This window comes from Microcaecilia unicolor, chromosome 3, assembly GCF_901765095.1.
Source record: "Microcaecilia unicolor chromosome 3, aMicUni1.1, whole genome shotgun sequence".
Taxonomy (NCBI): domain Eukaryota; kingdom Metazoa; phylum Chordata; class Amphibia; order Gymnophiona; family Siphonopidae; genus Microcaecilia; species Microcaecilia unicolor.
This window is the reverse complement of record NC_044033.1, coordinates 106,403,479-106,420,345: the sequence shown is the minus strand read 5'-3', so window position 1 is coordinate 106,420,345 and position 16,867 is coordinate 106,403,479. Positions and strand designations below refer to the sequence as shown.

The following is a 16,867-nucleotide window of genomic DNA, read 5'->3' as shown; positions in this document are numbered from 1 at the left end:
TGTTTGGGGAGGCTAAAGGGGGCGGGGTTAGGGGTGGGGCCAGGGGCGGGGCTTGCATTCATAATTGTCTGACAACATAGAAAAAAAAAGTAAAAAATAAGTCACAATTAATACCTTTTATTAAATTTAGATATTAAATATGTATCGTATGTCAAAAAATAAAGTGGTTGCTCAAAGCATGTACTAACCACAATTGCTCAACTGCAAAACACAATGCACAAATTTGTGCAAAAACACACTCAGAAACCTTACTGTACCATAACACTGGGCAGACCCTAATAAACCAATATACCACCCATACGGAAAATGCAGACCGTCAACAATATGAAACATGGGATCATAATATCACAATTCTCATGTAGAGCCACAAAACACCCTTTTAGGGTGGAAAGTGCTCACAATTAGCTCCTTTTATGAATGACTATATGTAGATCCTTCAAGAGGTAGTGTGTCATGATTTTGGCTCTAAAACCCTTTCTGATGATTTGGTGCCACCTCAGTAAGGCCAATACACAATCTCTCCACTGCAAAACACTATACACAAACTTGTGCAAAAGCACACTCATAACCTGACCAAACCATAACAGTACTAATTCCAAGGACAGGACAAGCTACAACCTTATGCATGGAAAGGCAGCACTGTAATTACACCGGGCTCTAAAACAGCAGTGCACAACCTAGTGAAACAAAAAAACCCCAAAAAGGGCTGAAAATACTACACGCTAGCAGAATACTGCACCTTGATCACATGAAAAACATATGACACAACAGATATGAAGGCAAAATACTAAACTGGAAAGTTACCTCAAGAAGTCAGACTCAGCATGCAGCAATACTAGAAAAATTGAAACTTACATGCAAAACATCACAGATGCAAATTTCCAAAAGCTGACATATTCCAGTTAATAAATTCTGAATAAAATACTTTTTTCTACCTTTGTTGTCTGATCATTTAGTTTTTCTATTCGCTTTGGTCCCAGTGTCTTCCGTTTTATGCAGCGTCTTCTTTCCATTTGATATTTTTTTCTCTCACCATGTCCACCATCCTCCTGTGCCCTTATGCGTCCTGTCTACCATATGTAGCCCTGTCCCTATCCTTCAGTATCCTGATCCAGCTCTTAAATTCATCAGTTTCTCCTCCATCCATATCCAGCATTTCTCCTCACTCCCCTCCTTCCATGTGCATATATTTCCCTTCCCTCCATCCATGTCCAGCACCTTCCTTCATTCTCTCCTACCCTTCCATCCAGTGTCATCCCTCTTTCTCTCTCCATCCTTCCACCCATTACCCTCTCCCAATCCTTCCGTCCATTGTCTCCCTCTATCTCCCCTTCCTTCTAGACAGTTCTCTCTCTTGACCCTTTTCCATTCAGCATGTCCTCTCTCACCCCATTCTTCCAGTGTCATCCTCTTTCCCTCCCTACCAGCGTCTTCCCTCATTCTGCCCCCTCCTTCCAGCATTTTTCCTCTTTCTCCCTCCTTTCATCCAGCCAGCATTTCTCAGTCTGACAGCTAGGGTCTCCCCCAGTTTCTCCCCAGCAGCTTCTCTCTCTCCTGCCCATGTCCCCTCTTTCGCTCCCCATCTCTTTCTGGCTCTCTCCTGCTTTATTCCATGTCCCTGGCTCTCCCCTGCTCCTTTCCATGGCCCCTCTTTCTCTCCTCATCTCTTTCTGGCTCTCCCCTGCTTTATTCCATGTCCCTGGCTCTCCCCTGCTTCTTTCCATGGCCCCTCTTTCTCTCCCCAACTCTTTCTGGCTCTCCCCTGCTTTATTCCATGTCCCTGGCTCTCCCCTGCTCCTTTCCATGGCCCCTCTTTCTCTCCCCATCTCTTTCTGGCTCTCCCCTGCTTTATTCCATGTCCCTGGCTCTCCCCTGCTCTTTTCCATGGCCCCTCTTTCTCTCCCTATCGCTCTCTGGCTCTCCACTGCTCTTATCCATGCCCCCTGGCTCTCCCTCTCTCTCCTCCTACCATTTCCCGCCAGTGACCACGTTCTCTTCTCACCCTCCGGCCCGGGCCTCTTTGCTGCAGCGCTGACATAAGAAGAAAAAGAAGCGCGGGGCCGCAGCAGCATTCAGACATGCGCTGTCGGCTCTGCCGGTCCTCTGCCCCCGGAACGGGAAATTGACGTCAAGGGGCAGAGACAGCGCATGTCTGAACGCTGCTGCGGGCGGCCCCGCGCTTCTTTTTCTTCTTGTGTTATGCTGGCTGTACGTCTCGTTCCTGGCTGCCGCTGCGCTGCTCAACAGAAGCGGCGGCACGCGGCAGCAGAAGATTTGAACTCGGGAGTCGTCTCGGGCTGCATTTAGAGGAGGTAGGCGGGGCTGCAGGGAAGGTCACAGCTGGGCTGGGGAGGCTTAGCCTCCCCAAGCCTCTTATACGGGGCGCCTATGCCTTTAGTAGTCAAACTCATGGAAGGACTGGTGACCAAACAACTCAATGACTACATAAACAAATTCACTATACTACATGTCACAATCAGGATTTCGACTCCTGCATAGCACTGAAACAGTACTACTCACTCTCCTAAACACTCACTCTCCTAAACAAATTCAAGCAGGAAATAGTAATAGGCAAGAACATTCTCCTCCTCCAATTTGACATGTCAAGTGCATTTGACATGGTCAACCATAACATACTGCTAAGACTCCTAGAATACTTCAGAATCAGTGGTGGCACTCTGAATTGGATTAAGGGTTTTCTAACCACAAGAACTTATCAAGTGAAATAAAAAAACAAACATATCTCGTCACTGTGGAAACCAGGCTGCGGATTACCACAGGGTTCACCGCTATCACCGATCCTCTTCAACCTGTCCACCCAAGGCCTCAACCCATTTATCTACGCTGATGACATTACATTATACATCCCATGCAAACATGATCTGGCGGAAATCACCAACGAAATCAAACTAAGCTTAAACATCATGAACTCATGGGCAAATGCATTCCAAATAAAACTCAATACAGAAAAAACACACTGTCTCATCATCTCATCTCATCCCAATACAATACATACAAACCCACAAACATTAACACCCCAGGATACACCCTCCCTGTCTCAGACAGCCCGGAAATTTTCCGGAGTAACAATCGACCGTAACCTATCACTAGAGACCCAAGCAAAATCCACCATAAAGAAAATGTTTTTCTCGATGTGAAAACTCAAACGCGTAAAACTATTCTTTCCGAGGGAAATATTTCATAACCTAGTTCAGTCCATGGTATTAAGCCACGGAGATTACTTTAATGGAATCTATGCGGGATGCAAGGATCAAATCATAAAGAAACTTCAGACCGCCCAAAATACAGCAGCCAGGCTTATATTTGGAAAAACACCTTTTGATAGCGCCAAACCACTCAGCGAAAAACTGCACTGGCTACCAATCAAAGAACGCATCACTTTCAAAATCTGCACGACTGTTCACAAAATTATTTACGGCAAGGCACCGGGATACATAACAGACCTCATCGACCTGCCAACCAGAAACACCACAAAATCCGCACGATCATATCTAAACCTCCACTACCCAAGCAGCAAAGGACTCAAATACAAATCCACCTATTCAACCAGCTTTTCCTTCCTAAGCGCACAACTATGGAACTCATTGTCTAAAGCAGTAAAAACTACGCTCGACCACCTACATTTTCGGAAAGTACTAAAGACAGACTTGTTCAGAAGAGCATACCCCACTGACCCAACATAAAAATACCGGTCACTTGCGACACAATATAACCAAAGACCATAGCGGACATTACCTGACTCTTCTTCCCCCTTTCCCTCTCTAAGTTCCCCCCAACTATTTCCTACCATATATATATAACTCATTATACCATAATATCACCTTGTATTCATTCATAGTATGTTCAAACCATAACCGGCTAATGCCGTTAACGGTTATATGTAAGCCACACTGAACATGCAAAAGGTGGGAAAATGTGGGATACAAATGTAACAAATAAATAAATAAAAAATAGTGCAGAACACATTAAAAAATTTCCTTAAGTGAAAGTAAATAAGCTAGTGCCTAATAAAATGTTTTTTTGAGTAAAAAGTAACAGTACCTCAACTACAACGAGCACAACTGTTATAAACGTTTTTATCCCAATAACTTTATTGCTCTACAATTCAATCCATTTTGCTTTTAGTCAAATAAAATTTTGAAAATATTACTGTCCCTCGCATTAATCCAGCACATTTGGGTTAATGCACTTTTGAATCATTAATCCAGCACAGCTAAAAGGGTGTTTAACAACTGAACTAGCAGGAAATGGAATGTTCAGTCACATAAAAAGTTCTTTCAAATCAGACTAGGCTGAAAAACTATTGATGTCTTCTGACAGGGTCTGCAGGTGTTGATCAAGGGAATCTCTTTCATTATCATCTGCATAAGAAATAGTGCTGTAAAACAAATTTAGGTGCTCATTTTCAAAGCGCACGTTTTCACAGCTGCATAGGTTACTATGGAACTTTTGTCTATGTGCTTTGAAAATGAGCACCATAGTAACATATACAGTGCAATCCGCTGGGACCAAAGAAATGCATGCAGTTAACCAGAGCAAGCACTTAACCGTTGTGACCCAAAGAAGCTTGACATCTGATAAACATATGTACAGTACTGTTTATTATTATTATTATACGTACAGTATACAGTCTCAGTTAACTGACATTAGGCTTGCTTGAAGTAATCAGTTATAGTCCTCTGTACATTCTTGGGTCTGTGATTTCCATAGACTGTGTCTGCCAGATGGTAAAAACTGTCATAGCACTGACGTCCAGTGGCCTCCAGATAGGCCCGCACGGTGTTGAGACTCTCCAGCGCTCTTGCAAAAGTGACAGAAGGAGGTTGTTGAATTTCGTCAGCATGTGCCTTGCTTCTCATTCCTTCATCTGTTCCATCATCAGCTGTTGTTTCCTGCATGTAGGCGCATATCTCAACATTAGTGCTGTCTTCAGCTGTTTGTAGATCGTAATCAACAGCTACGTAGCGATGGAACTCCTCTTCAGTAACACTGGCTGGGATGTCAATAGCCTGTTCATCTGACGCGTTTGCAACAGCTGCATCTGTTTCGTCCCTCTCCACATCCTTAACAAAGCTTGCCCGCTTGTATCAGTTCACAATGGTTGCCTGTGTAACATGATACCAGGCTTCTTTCTGCATATGTAGGGAATCCAACAGTGATAGATTACGAGCCAGTTCAACAGCACGTTTATCCTTTGCAGTCTGGTCATCCATAACGCTCATCAGACGATGTAGCACAAGAGCCCGATAATGTTGTTTGAAATTGGCTATTATGCCCTGATCCATAGGTTGTATCAGAGAGGTAGTGTTTGGTGGCAGGAAGACCACCTTGACGTTAGACAGTCTGACATCATCCCTGTGTGCAGCACAATTATCACAAAGCAGCAAAATCTGATGCTTTTGTGCCCGCATTCTAGTGTCTAACTTAATTAGCCAATGCTTCCAAATTTCCCCCGTCATCCATGAATTTGCGTTAGCCTTGTAAGACACATGAAGTCGCTTAACTTTCTTGAAGCAACGGGGCTGTTTGCTCTTTCCAATGACGAGGGGTTCCAGCTTCTCACTCCCATCCATATTGCAGCAAAGGAGGATTGTCAATCTGTCCTTCGGTGTTTTACCTCCAGTAGTTTCGGCATGTTTGAATGCAAGTGTTCCATCAGGAATCGCTCACCAGTAGAGACCATTTTCATCAGCATTGAAAATGTCACGAGGTGCAAATTCGTTCAAGATGGTAGGAAGAACTGAAACAACCCAATTTTCAGCACCAAAGACATCAGCGTCTTGTTTCTCACCATGCTGTTGCTTGAATTTTATGCTGTTCCTCTCCTTCCATCTTTCCAACCATCCAACAGTGGCTTTGAATTCAGTTAGTCCAATACTTTCTGCTAGCTGGTTAGCTTTCTCCATAAACAGTGGACCACTGACAGGAAACTGTCTGCTCCTGACTCGAGAAAACCACCGAAGAAGAGCACCTTCTACCTCCTCAGCTTTTCCCGTCCATTTTCGTTTCCGTTGTGGATTTGTATTGTTTTGCCAGTCTTCCAGAAGCTGGTCTTTCTGCTTCAAGACACGTGAAATTTGACTGGGATTGACACCATATTCTTTAGCAATAGATGCTTGACTTTGTTTTCATTTTTTAAGAACTTCTATTCGTTCAGCCAGTGTTAAAGTCTTACAGTTCCGCCGCGACGACGACCCCGGTGTATGCCCTAACAACATTCTTTCACTTATTCTGCCTGAGGCAGTAAATTTGAAATCTTGTTGGTTGTCACGCGCAAATCGACTTCCATATTCCATGCGCGCGCTTATGCGGAGTCTTTCCTGCAGAGGAGCGGTCTTGAACCATGCATATAAGCGAATCTTGCATGTATCAGTGGTGCGCTAAACCGAAGTTTGTCCACATAGAAATTGATGGTGCCAAAAACAGGACCGAAGTACGGGATGCAGTTAAACAGAGCATGCGCTTATCAGACATGCACTTAAATGGAGTGCACTGTATAACTTTGTAAGTCTATGTGCTTTGAAAATGAGCCTCTTAATGTTCCTGCATCGGTTCTTGAAGATATTCTGAGTTTGCCATCAAATAAAAAAATAACAGACAATGATTTCACCTTTATGAAAGCCTTCTCTGTAATTGAACAGCATGATGATGATAACAAGGGATCGTTTTACAAAAGTGTGCTAGTGTTTCTAGCGGGCGCTAAAAATAAGCACACACTAAATGTTAGAGACACCCATATATTTCTATGGGTGACTCTTGCATTTAGCGTGCACTAAGAACGCTAGCATGCCTTTGTAAAAGGACCCCCAGAGTCTGACCAGAGTCTATACAGTAGCGCCTCCTTTTTCCTGCTGGTTATTCCTCTCAATGACATCCTTGCACTTAGGAAAAGTAAAATTGTGCCTATGGAGCTTATTTTACAGTGGACATAGAGAGGGTAATTCAGATCAAGATGTGAAGAATTCCCACAGTATTTTACAAGAGGCTCACTGAGGCCAGACCTAAAGCCTCTTGTAAGATAGGTGCAGAACTGCATGCTGATAGCTCACCACATCCATGCAGGAGCAGTGATTTCAAAAAGCTGCTAGTGCAGAAAACAAATGTGTTACAGCCCCCTCCCCCCCCCAAACACACAGATGTTTTAAGTTTGCTGTTTTTCAAATGTGTTTTTCTGAAAAATATACTTTTTATTGATAAATGTTTCTTATTTTTTAAAGATGTAATTATTCCATACCTGAGGCTGACATTTTGCAGGATTATGCAGTTGAAATCCCTCTATCTTTTGGTATAAATTAGTCACATACCCCTCTTTTTGTACTGTTTCGCTCAACAGCTCACAGTTGTATTTTGCAGGTCCCATGCTAATTTTTCCAGTAGCGCTGGACTACAAAAAATTAATGAGGGAGCATTTAGCGCCTGCTAAATAGGAAGTGATAAATGCATCTGCATTAAGGGGTCCTTTTACTCAGGCCCGCTTTAAAACCCTCCTTAAAACTCATTATTTTATACAGGCTTTTAATGTGGATGTTAAGTGAGTTCATTGAAGGGTGTAGACCTGGGAGACTGTTTTCTGTTTTGTTTTTTAATTATTTTTTTACTATGATGGTTGAATGTTTTTTATCTGATTTTATGAGTCTGTGTTTTTTTGATTGTAAGATTGGTTGTCTGTTTGGTGTGTTTGTGTTAGTGAGACTGCATTCCTTTTCCTGTTTTTTTGATCTAATTTTGTACACCACTTGGATCAACTGGCTTGGAACATGCGGTATTTCAAGGTTTTAATAAACATAAACAGAAAAACAAAACACACTACCAAGGGATGCACTGAGGCGTCCCGCGGTAATGTGCTGCCTAGCGCGTGCTAATCCCGCACTGAAAAATACTTTTACCGTGGGAGGGGCATGGCCATGGGTGGAAAGTAAGTGTGCCTGCATTAATTGGGTAGCGTGGACATATTACCATATGTTACCTGATTAGCATGGGAGTAGCGAGGGAGCCCTTACCACCACGGTAATGGCCACGTGCTAATGGAGAAATTAGCATGTGCCCAAAAAACAGATAGGCAAACGATCCGCAAAATCCAACATGGAAACAAACACAGCAGATCAGTCAATGATATTGTTCAAAACTTTATTCTACAGTCATTGCTCAACACAGACTGTGTTTCGCCCACTAGGGCTGCGTCAGGGGCTTTAAATTGAAACCAAGTTCGAAACCGAAGCAAAAAACCAGCATGATGCCTTCTTCCAAGGTGAACCCAATAAATTCATTCCGTGGACCGGCAGCATATACATTGACTGATCTGCTGTGTTTGTTTCCACGTTGAAATTAGCATGTGGCCATTAAAAAACTCAAACATGGCAATTTTACTGATGCCATAAAGATAGCCACAGTGCGTGGGAAACACACATGCTAAAGATAACGTGGGCCACCTTTTAGCGTGCCTTAGTAAAAGGACCCCTAAATCTGCATTATCTAATTAGTGTGTGCTAATCAGAATGCAGTAGCTGATAATGCTTCCATGCCCATTTTTTCACCCCCTCTCCGTCAAAAAAACAATTTACAAATAAATAGTAAATAGCCCCTATGTTATACCAGTGTTTTCCAAGCCTTTCCTTGTGACCCCGCACCCAATTGTTTTAGGCTATCTGCAAAGGAATATGTATAAGATAAATTTGCATATACAAGCTCTCCAATAGTTGTAAATATATTTAATGGATATCCTGGCTGTAGGGTCACAAGGACAAGTTTGGAAGCCACTGCACTGTATGTTTGCATAGAGCCCTAAACCATTAACATTTAGAACAGCTGAGTCAGCACCAGTTCACTCTTCTTCATGAAGGCAGCTGACAATTTCAAAGTTTTAAATTCTGTCAGTAAAACTGGGCATTTTATTGTGATCTAGAGCCCTGCTGGGGTATGATGCAAAAACCTAGAACCCTTCTGCAGGCATCTCACCAGAATAGCTAAGCAACAGGAGAAGTGTGTAAATATGTGGGTATGTCTTCTGAAAAAGCGTCCTCCATTTTTCTTTTGTGCCTAAGATGTTTTGAAAGCACTGTGGGGGCTGAGGGTCCTAATTTCTGGCAAAAATGGTCTCAAATGTGTTTTTTTTCCCTTTAGGTTATGATGCCCTTAGCTATCATGTGGAAACTAGTGACAGGTGGAATGGAAGGAAGTTGTTGTGGACCACTGAGAAGAATGCCACCAAAGACTGGGAGAAGCCAGTGTATCATAAGAACTGCACAGAGCCAGGTAAGAACAGCTGCTTTCTGCCCTGACTCTTATGTAATATTTTCCACACTGGTGCTGCTCAGGGATTCACCTGGTGCCAGCATTACAACACTGAAGATGCCTTAGGCTACAGCTTGAGTCAGCTCTTTGGGAAGTACCTGTGACTGCGAAATCGGGCATGATAAGCTTATTAAAAGAAAAAAAATGATGCATATAAAAACTGCTTCTAATTATAGTGAGTACAGAGAATCTAAAATAAGGATTTAATTTACATGATGATATTGTTCTATAAGCAATGCAATCACTCTACATTGAATTGGAAAAGGCTGCCTTGAACATGTTAAATGCTTGAAAATCTACCATTAGCTAAATCTGCATATATCAGAGATCCAGTATGTGCAGATTTGGATGTCACTATGCAGATTAACCTGGTTTGGAGACTGAATCATATGGAGATATAGCTCAGGCATCTTCATTGCCACTGCATGAAAAGTAGCCTATTCAGTCAGGAGGGTTCATGTGGAATAAAATTAAAATCACTGACTTAACCCACTTTTCTTTGGTATGGGTTGCTTAAGTTGTTAACCTTGCAAAAAGACATACAAGTTTCTTTATTGTTAAAGATTATTGTGTGTACAGGTGCCCTGTAGGAGTTTGTATCTTCACAAAGCAAAGGCAAATAAAATATCTCCTATACACATAGCTGCTAAGAACTCATTTGGTATTAAGACAAGTGCAGGTGAATCAGAATGTCCTAAAGATTTTGCAGTATTAGCTGCTTTGCCCAGATTCTATGGCGCTTGAAAATCTGCATGGAAACCGAAATGTATTCTATAACAATGCGCATACCTTAATTAACTAGCTAAGCAACGCTATTAATTGGATGTCAACAAGCAATTAGCACTAATTAGCATTAATCATGATTTATGTGCACAACTCAGTAAGTGTATTCAGTAACCTGGTGCGCCTAAATTCGAAGTCATATAGTTTAAAGGGGGTGTGGCCATGGGTGGGTTGTGGGCTTTTCTAAAATCTATGTGCATTATTATAGAATACACCTGCTCTGTGCCTAATTTAGGCATTGGGATTTGCGCCAAGTAAAACATGGCTTAAATGGACGTGACTAAATTTGGCTCTCGGAATATTCTATATACCATGTGGAAATTTAAGCCTATTCTATAAAATTTAGGAGTACTTTATAGAATACGTCTAGGTGTATTTTTTTTTACCATGCGGAATTTTCAGGCGCCATATATAGAATCTGGCCCTTTGCGGCTACATAAGAATTTCAGGTGTCTCACAGAGGATTTTGTGTCCCTGTGGGGCAGTATTGCATATACCATGATAGGAATAAACTTCCCTCTGATGTCAAGGCATGCTTTGCACTTATTTGTGTCAAAGAGGGCTTCCTTCTACAGCCTGTAGGATATATTATGCATCGGTATGCTTGGAAATTCTTTGTAATCTGAAAATTCCTTTTTATACATACATACAGGGGAAAATTCTATATATGGTGCCGACCCCCCCCCCCCCCCCCCCCCCCCCCACGCTTAGTGCTATTCTATAAACCTCACCTATAATTAGGTGTGGTTTATAGAATATGTGTAGCGGCCGTCCCCATGACTAAAATTTAGGCGCAGCTATTTATGCCAACAAAAACCTGGTGTAAATGCCCACGTCTTATTTAGGCATGGTTTGGGCATATTTTGTAACAGTGTTAGTAATTTTTAAGAATATCCATGACCCGCCCATGCCCTTCCCATGGCTATGCTCCCTTTTGTGATTCACGTTTTATAATTTATGTGCACCACTTTATAGAATACGCTTAAAAAAGTTGTGCGCATAAATTCTAATTAGTACTAATTAGCACTGATAATTGCTTGCTAGCGGCCAGTTATTGGCGCTGATTAGTTTGTTAAACAAACTGTACATGCTGATTTGCACATGCAACTTTAGGCATCATATATAGAATTCAGGGGATATTGGGGTAGATGTTTCATGGTGGCGACGTTATTCCCAGATATTCAATATGATAAAGCACTTAACCAACTAAGTGACAACGCAAAGATAGGACTGACTTTTATGTGGTCTGATTTAACTGCCGCTGAATATCAGCAGACAGCCCTGCACGAGTGATTTAACTGGTCGGGAGCCATTTTTGACCTGTTAAATCATTTTGAATATCAAGCCCAGTATCTCCCGTTTATCTTCAGGAGTCCAGATAACAGTAATTAGCTCTCTTAGGGACCCTTTTACCAAGCTGCGGGAAAAAGGATCCTAGGCTGGTGGCGGGGGCCGTATTTTCCTACATGCCAAGATCCTTTTTACCACAGTGGGTAAAAAAGCCCCCAACACACATGGCCATGCGGTAAGTGAACTCTTACCGCATGCCCTTACCACCACCCACTGAGGGCTTCCATTCTAACCCGGTGGAAACCAGGCAGCATGTGGTAATGCCTGATTACCGCCGGGTTACCGCCACGCAAGCCATTTCTGGGGGTTTTCTTTTTCCCTCAGAAATGGCGCACGCTCGTGGCGGGACTACCGCCAGCAGCCCGTTTGGCCAGCGGCAGTCCCGAAAGAGTGAGCGGTAAGCCCGTGTTTGCTTACCGCCACTCCGTGAAAGGGCCCCCTAATGTTTTCCTTTGCTTTCTGTTTGTCTCCTGCTGCATTGGGTCCATATTCGGGTTCATCATGGCCTATAGCTGCAGCAAGGTGTTATCGTCACCTGCACTGTTGCTATCCTTATCATTAAGTTGAAGTTGCAGGTTTCAAGTTTTATTTCTGCTTGATATCCTGCTGTATGATAATACCTTCACAGCAGTTTACAGTGCCTAGGGGTGGACACCTTTTCATTCTGGGCAATGTGCAGCCAGTATGACCAGTAGCATAGCTGGGTGGGTCGCCAGGTGAGCGGCCATTCCCCCAAACAGAGTTCCGATGGCACCGGCACCTATTTTTTTACACGGTCCCACCAGTCCATCACACCTGTATGCGCCTGCACAGCCTGTCCTCCACTCCCTTCCATGTCTCAACCTGGCTACGCTTCTGAGTATGACATATTTTTTTTCGTTTTGTCATTCTTGAAATTGTAGTCATTGCCTTGTTGAGATGCAGTATAGATGCTTTCATGTGAAGGTGCTCAGCAAGAGCTAGGGAGAAAAATGTATTCTCTGCTCTGTAGAAATGAACAGCAATTTCTTGACATCTCTGCAAACTTTCCTGTGATGAAAAAACTGTAATGCTGAATTCCTGCCTTGGCACAGTTCTGTTCATAGCATAAAAATAAGTCCTGCAGCAAATAGCATACGTTAACGGCATTAACACATGCTGTTAGAAAGTGATCCTGGTTGAACTAGTCTTTTCTCAATGTCTATATTAGAATTGCTTATGGAGGATGTGACTATTTTTCACATCCCATCTGACTATTGAGTTGATAAGGATATAAATTTGAGGCACACTCTCTCCAGGATTCATCTCTCTCTACTTTTGTTAATTAAGGAGTGTTTTATGCTTGTTTTCTTACATATTGTAGAATTTATGTGTCATATTTTTGTGTAATCAGATGGTTTTATTTAGATGAAGTGAAGATGTGATTCATGTGCCCCAATGAAAGGACAGTTTTAATTTTGCTTCCATTTAATTTCAATATATTCCATTTTCATAACACCAGGCTTCCCAAGGTAGATTACAGCAACAGTTAAGATGAACCCATCAAGAAACTGGATATCCTCACTGAGATTTGGCCATGGATTGCATAGAAAAGTATAGCAAAATGAGCACAAAGAGTTGATTACTGCTGTTTCTACCAGCTACAATAATTTTTTATGCTGTTTTAGGGCTTCTTTTACAAAGCCGTGGTAGCGATTCCCACGCGGCAAATGAGAGGAAGCCCATAGGAATTGCTGCACAGGAATTGCTAGCATGGCTTTGTAAAAGAAGCCCTTAGTGATTTCCAATTTTATTTCATGATATATATGTGCAGATGGGAAGCTTTCAAATAAATAAAAAAGCTGTCAAATAAAAAAAACACCATATAAGTGTTTGCTATTGGTTTTATATAGAAACATGTTTATTGTTATCATAAGCAGAAATAAAAGCATATAGCGCAGCACTGAAAACCACAATGCAGCACTGAAAAATAACAAAGCAAGCTCTGGTGCACTGACAAATACATTTTGAATAAAACCCTGCCCCCCTTCACCTCCCTCCCCCCTCCCCCGATCTTCTCCTAACATAAAGAATGCAAAACCAAGGAGGTTTAATAAAACAATGGAAACAGCACAAGTTTGCTATTGTTTTCAATCGCGTCTACGAATGTTTTGCGTCCCTCAATATGGCGGCAAACTCCGCCCACTGACTTCAGCCCACACAGTGGTCCAGAGAGGCTCATTCTGTCTCCTGTCATTAAACCTCCTTGCTCATGCTAACCCACCGTGTTGTTTCTCTGTTCCACATTGTATCAGTGCCAAGGAAACCTTGGTTTTCTCATAGCTTTCAGTAACTGAAGTCCCTTACAAAATGAAAATATCCCATTATAACCCCCGAGGCAAACTCTTAAATGTTGTGCTCTGTCATTGCAAAGCTATTTTTTAAGGTAGTTGTAGAACTAAACCTGGCTAATGGCAGCAAAAGATAATAATTTCATATAATGAAAAGAATCCAAGACCATGCCCATTTCTCTAGGGCAAGGAATATGAATTCATGGTGTGATTACTTCACTCGGTTGAGGCTCTTAAGCATGCATTTCCACTGTCCCAGTTTCAGCATGTATAAAATTGGCTTCCAAGATGCAGTTGTGATGCCAACAGAATATAATTATAGGTAAGCAGGCCGGGTGTACCCTCATTCCCTGAGAAAAAAATCTTCACACTGACGTGTTATAATGTGATTCTTGCTTTAGTCATCTGGGGAGCTCTAAAATACCTATAAAGTGAACAGGTTTTTATTCACATCAGTTTGGGTATAATTTCATTTCACTGAACCGTGGCAATGGAACGTAGAGTCTAGTGCAGGCAGTTTGTACAATGGATCATTGCTTTCCACCGCATGTTTGTTCACCTCTGATTCTGTAATCTCTTGAATGAACAATATTTATTTGGCTATTGTTTGTTAATAGCCCATCTGTGTACACATTATTGTACTTAGGTGTGGTGGGGGTAATGTGCAGTGGCAGAGGTCACTGTATTAATTTTAATGCTGTCTGTGGCATTTAAATTCATACATTTGTAAGGGGGTATCCCTGCCTTGGGGTGGTCCATCACTAGATATTCACCCCAAGGTCCTCAAAGAACATTTGTTTCTTCCCAGTCTTCTCCCTTAATTGCTCTCCATACCACACTCTTTGTCAAGGAAGTGAGTTCTGTATTGGGGGGGGGAAGGGGGTTCCTTCAAGGCAACTCGAGTGCAAAATACATACATTTCTGAGGTAGTCTTTCAGTCCTGAGATAGTACAGCATTGGGTAACACTGTTAGTTCCATCTTTCTATCTGTGTTTGTGATCTCTTCATTATAATTAGCTGATAGGATAGTTGGTTTTCTGGGTTCTGGGGCAAACCAGCTATCCGGTATATAGTCTTTTAGGGTAAGAGGTCTCCCTAGGTCTGAGGTTAACTTATTCCCTTCTAGGTCTACATGCAGTCTCCCCCTCCTAAGATCCAACTTCCACACATAGATGCTTCTAATTAGAAACAATGTCAAACACTTTGCAGTCCTGGTCTCCTGGTCCGATTGAGGGCTATGCTTCTGTGTTCCTCAGTCAAACAGCAGGCAGAGGGGTGGGTGAAAACTTCTGACCTGTCACATTCACTTTACACTGGACACAAAAGAAAACAATCAAGGGAGTCTTCACACAAGATGAGTGAGGTTCATCACTGTCATGGTATGTGCAAAAATAACACATTTGGAGAAATTGCCCCCCCCCCCCCGAGACAAAATATAATAAAATTGAGGCCCAAGTGTGGGCGATGACACACGCTTAGGGGCCCCTTTACTAAAGCGAATTAATATTTGCAGTTAAGGCGGCTTAACATGGGATTTTACAGTGCGTTAGCCGCAAATCTGGCATTTATTCTTTTGTTCAGTTTGTGTGTTAATGTTCCCATTTGCATATGGTACCTGCTTTCGTTAACTATACATAGTAACATAGTAACATAGTAGATGACGGCAGAAAAAGACCTGCACGGTCCATCCAGTCTGCCCAACAAGACAATTCATATGTGCTACTTTTTGTGTATACCCTACTTTGATTTGTACCTGTGCTTTTCAGGGCACAGACCGTATAAGACTGCCCAGCACTATCCCCGCCTCCCAACCACCGGCTCTGGCACAGACCGTATAAGTCTGCCCAGCACTACCCCCGCCTCCCAACCACCGGTCTCGCTTCCCACCACCGGCTCTGGCACAGACCGTATAAGTCTGCCCAGCACTATCCCGCCTCCCAACCACCAGCCCCGCCTCCCGATCTTGACTAAGCTCCTGAGGATCCATTTCTCCTGAACAGGATTCCTTTATGCTTATCCCACGCATGTTTGAATTCCGTTACCGTTTTCATTTCCACCACCTCCCGCGGGAGGGCATTCCAAGCATCCACTAGTCTCTCCGTGAAAAAATACTTCCTGAGATTTTTCTTGAGTCTGCCCCCCTTCAATCTCATTTCATGTCCTCTCGTTCTACCATCTTCCCATCTCCGGAAAAGGTTCGTTTGCGGATTAATACCTTTCAAATATTTGAACGTCTGTATCATATCACCCCTGTTTCTCCTTTCCTCCAGAGTATACATGTTTAGTTCAGCAAGTCTCTCCTTATACGTCTTGTAACGCAAATCCCATACCATTCTCGTAGCTTTTCTTTGCACCGCTTCGATTCTTTTTACATCCTTAACAAGATATGGCCTCCAAAACTGAACACAATACTCCAGGTGGGGCCTCACCAACGACTTATACAGGGGCATCAACACCCCCTTTCTTCTGCTGGTCACACCTCTCTCTATACAGCCTAACAACCTTCTAGCTATGGCCACCGCCTTGTCACACTGTTTCGTTGCCTTCAAATCCTCAGATACTATCACCCCAAGATCCCTCTCTCCGCCCATACCTATCAGACTCTCCCCGCCTAACACATACATCTCACGTGGATTTCTATTCCCTAAGTGCATCACTTTGCATTTCTTCGCATTGAATTTTAATTGCCAAACCTTAGATCATTCTTCTAGCTTCCTCAGATCCTTTTTCATGTTTTCCACTCCCTCCCGGGTGTCCACTCTGTTACAGATCTTAGTATCATCCGCAAATAGGCAAACTTTACCTTCTAACCCTTCGGCAACGTCACTCACAAATATATTGAACAGAATCGGCCCCAGCACCGATCCCTGAGGCACTCCACTACTCACCTTTCCCTCCTCCGAGCGAATTCCATTCACCACCACCCTCTGGCGTCTGTCCGTCAACCAGTTCCTAATCCAGTTCACCACTTCAGGTCCTATCTTCAGCCCCTCCAGTTTATTTAAGAGCCTCCTGCGGGGATCCGTGTCAAAAGCTTTGATGAAATCTAAGTAGATTACGTCCATAGCTCGTCCCTGATTCAATTCTCCTGTCACCCAATCAAAGAACTCAAT

At 42.8% G+C, this 16,867-nt stretch overlaps 1 protein-coding gene across 1 annotated transcript in view; it reads left to right on the top strand.

Annotated features, from left to right (window-relative positions):
- SLC24A3 (solute carrier family 24 member 3) overlaps positions 1–16,867 on the top strand; it is a 646,438-nt gene that overhangs the window by 78,279 nt on the left and 551,292 nt on the right. The window contains exon 2 of the mRNA XM_030194674.1: positions 9,142–9,273. Coding sequence (XP_030050534.1) covers positions 9,142–9,273 — 132 coding nt within the window. The remainder of the gene's footprint in view (positions 1–9,141; positions 9,274–16,867) is intronic.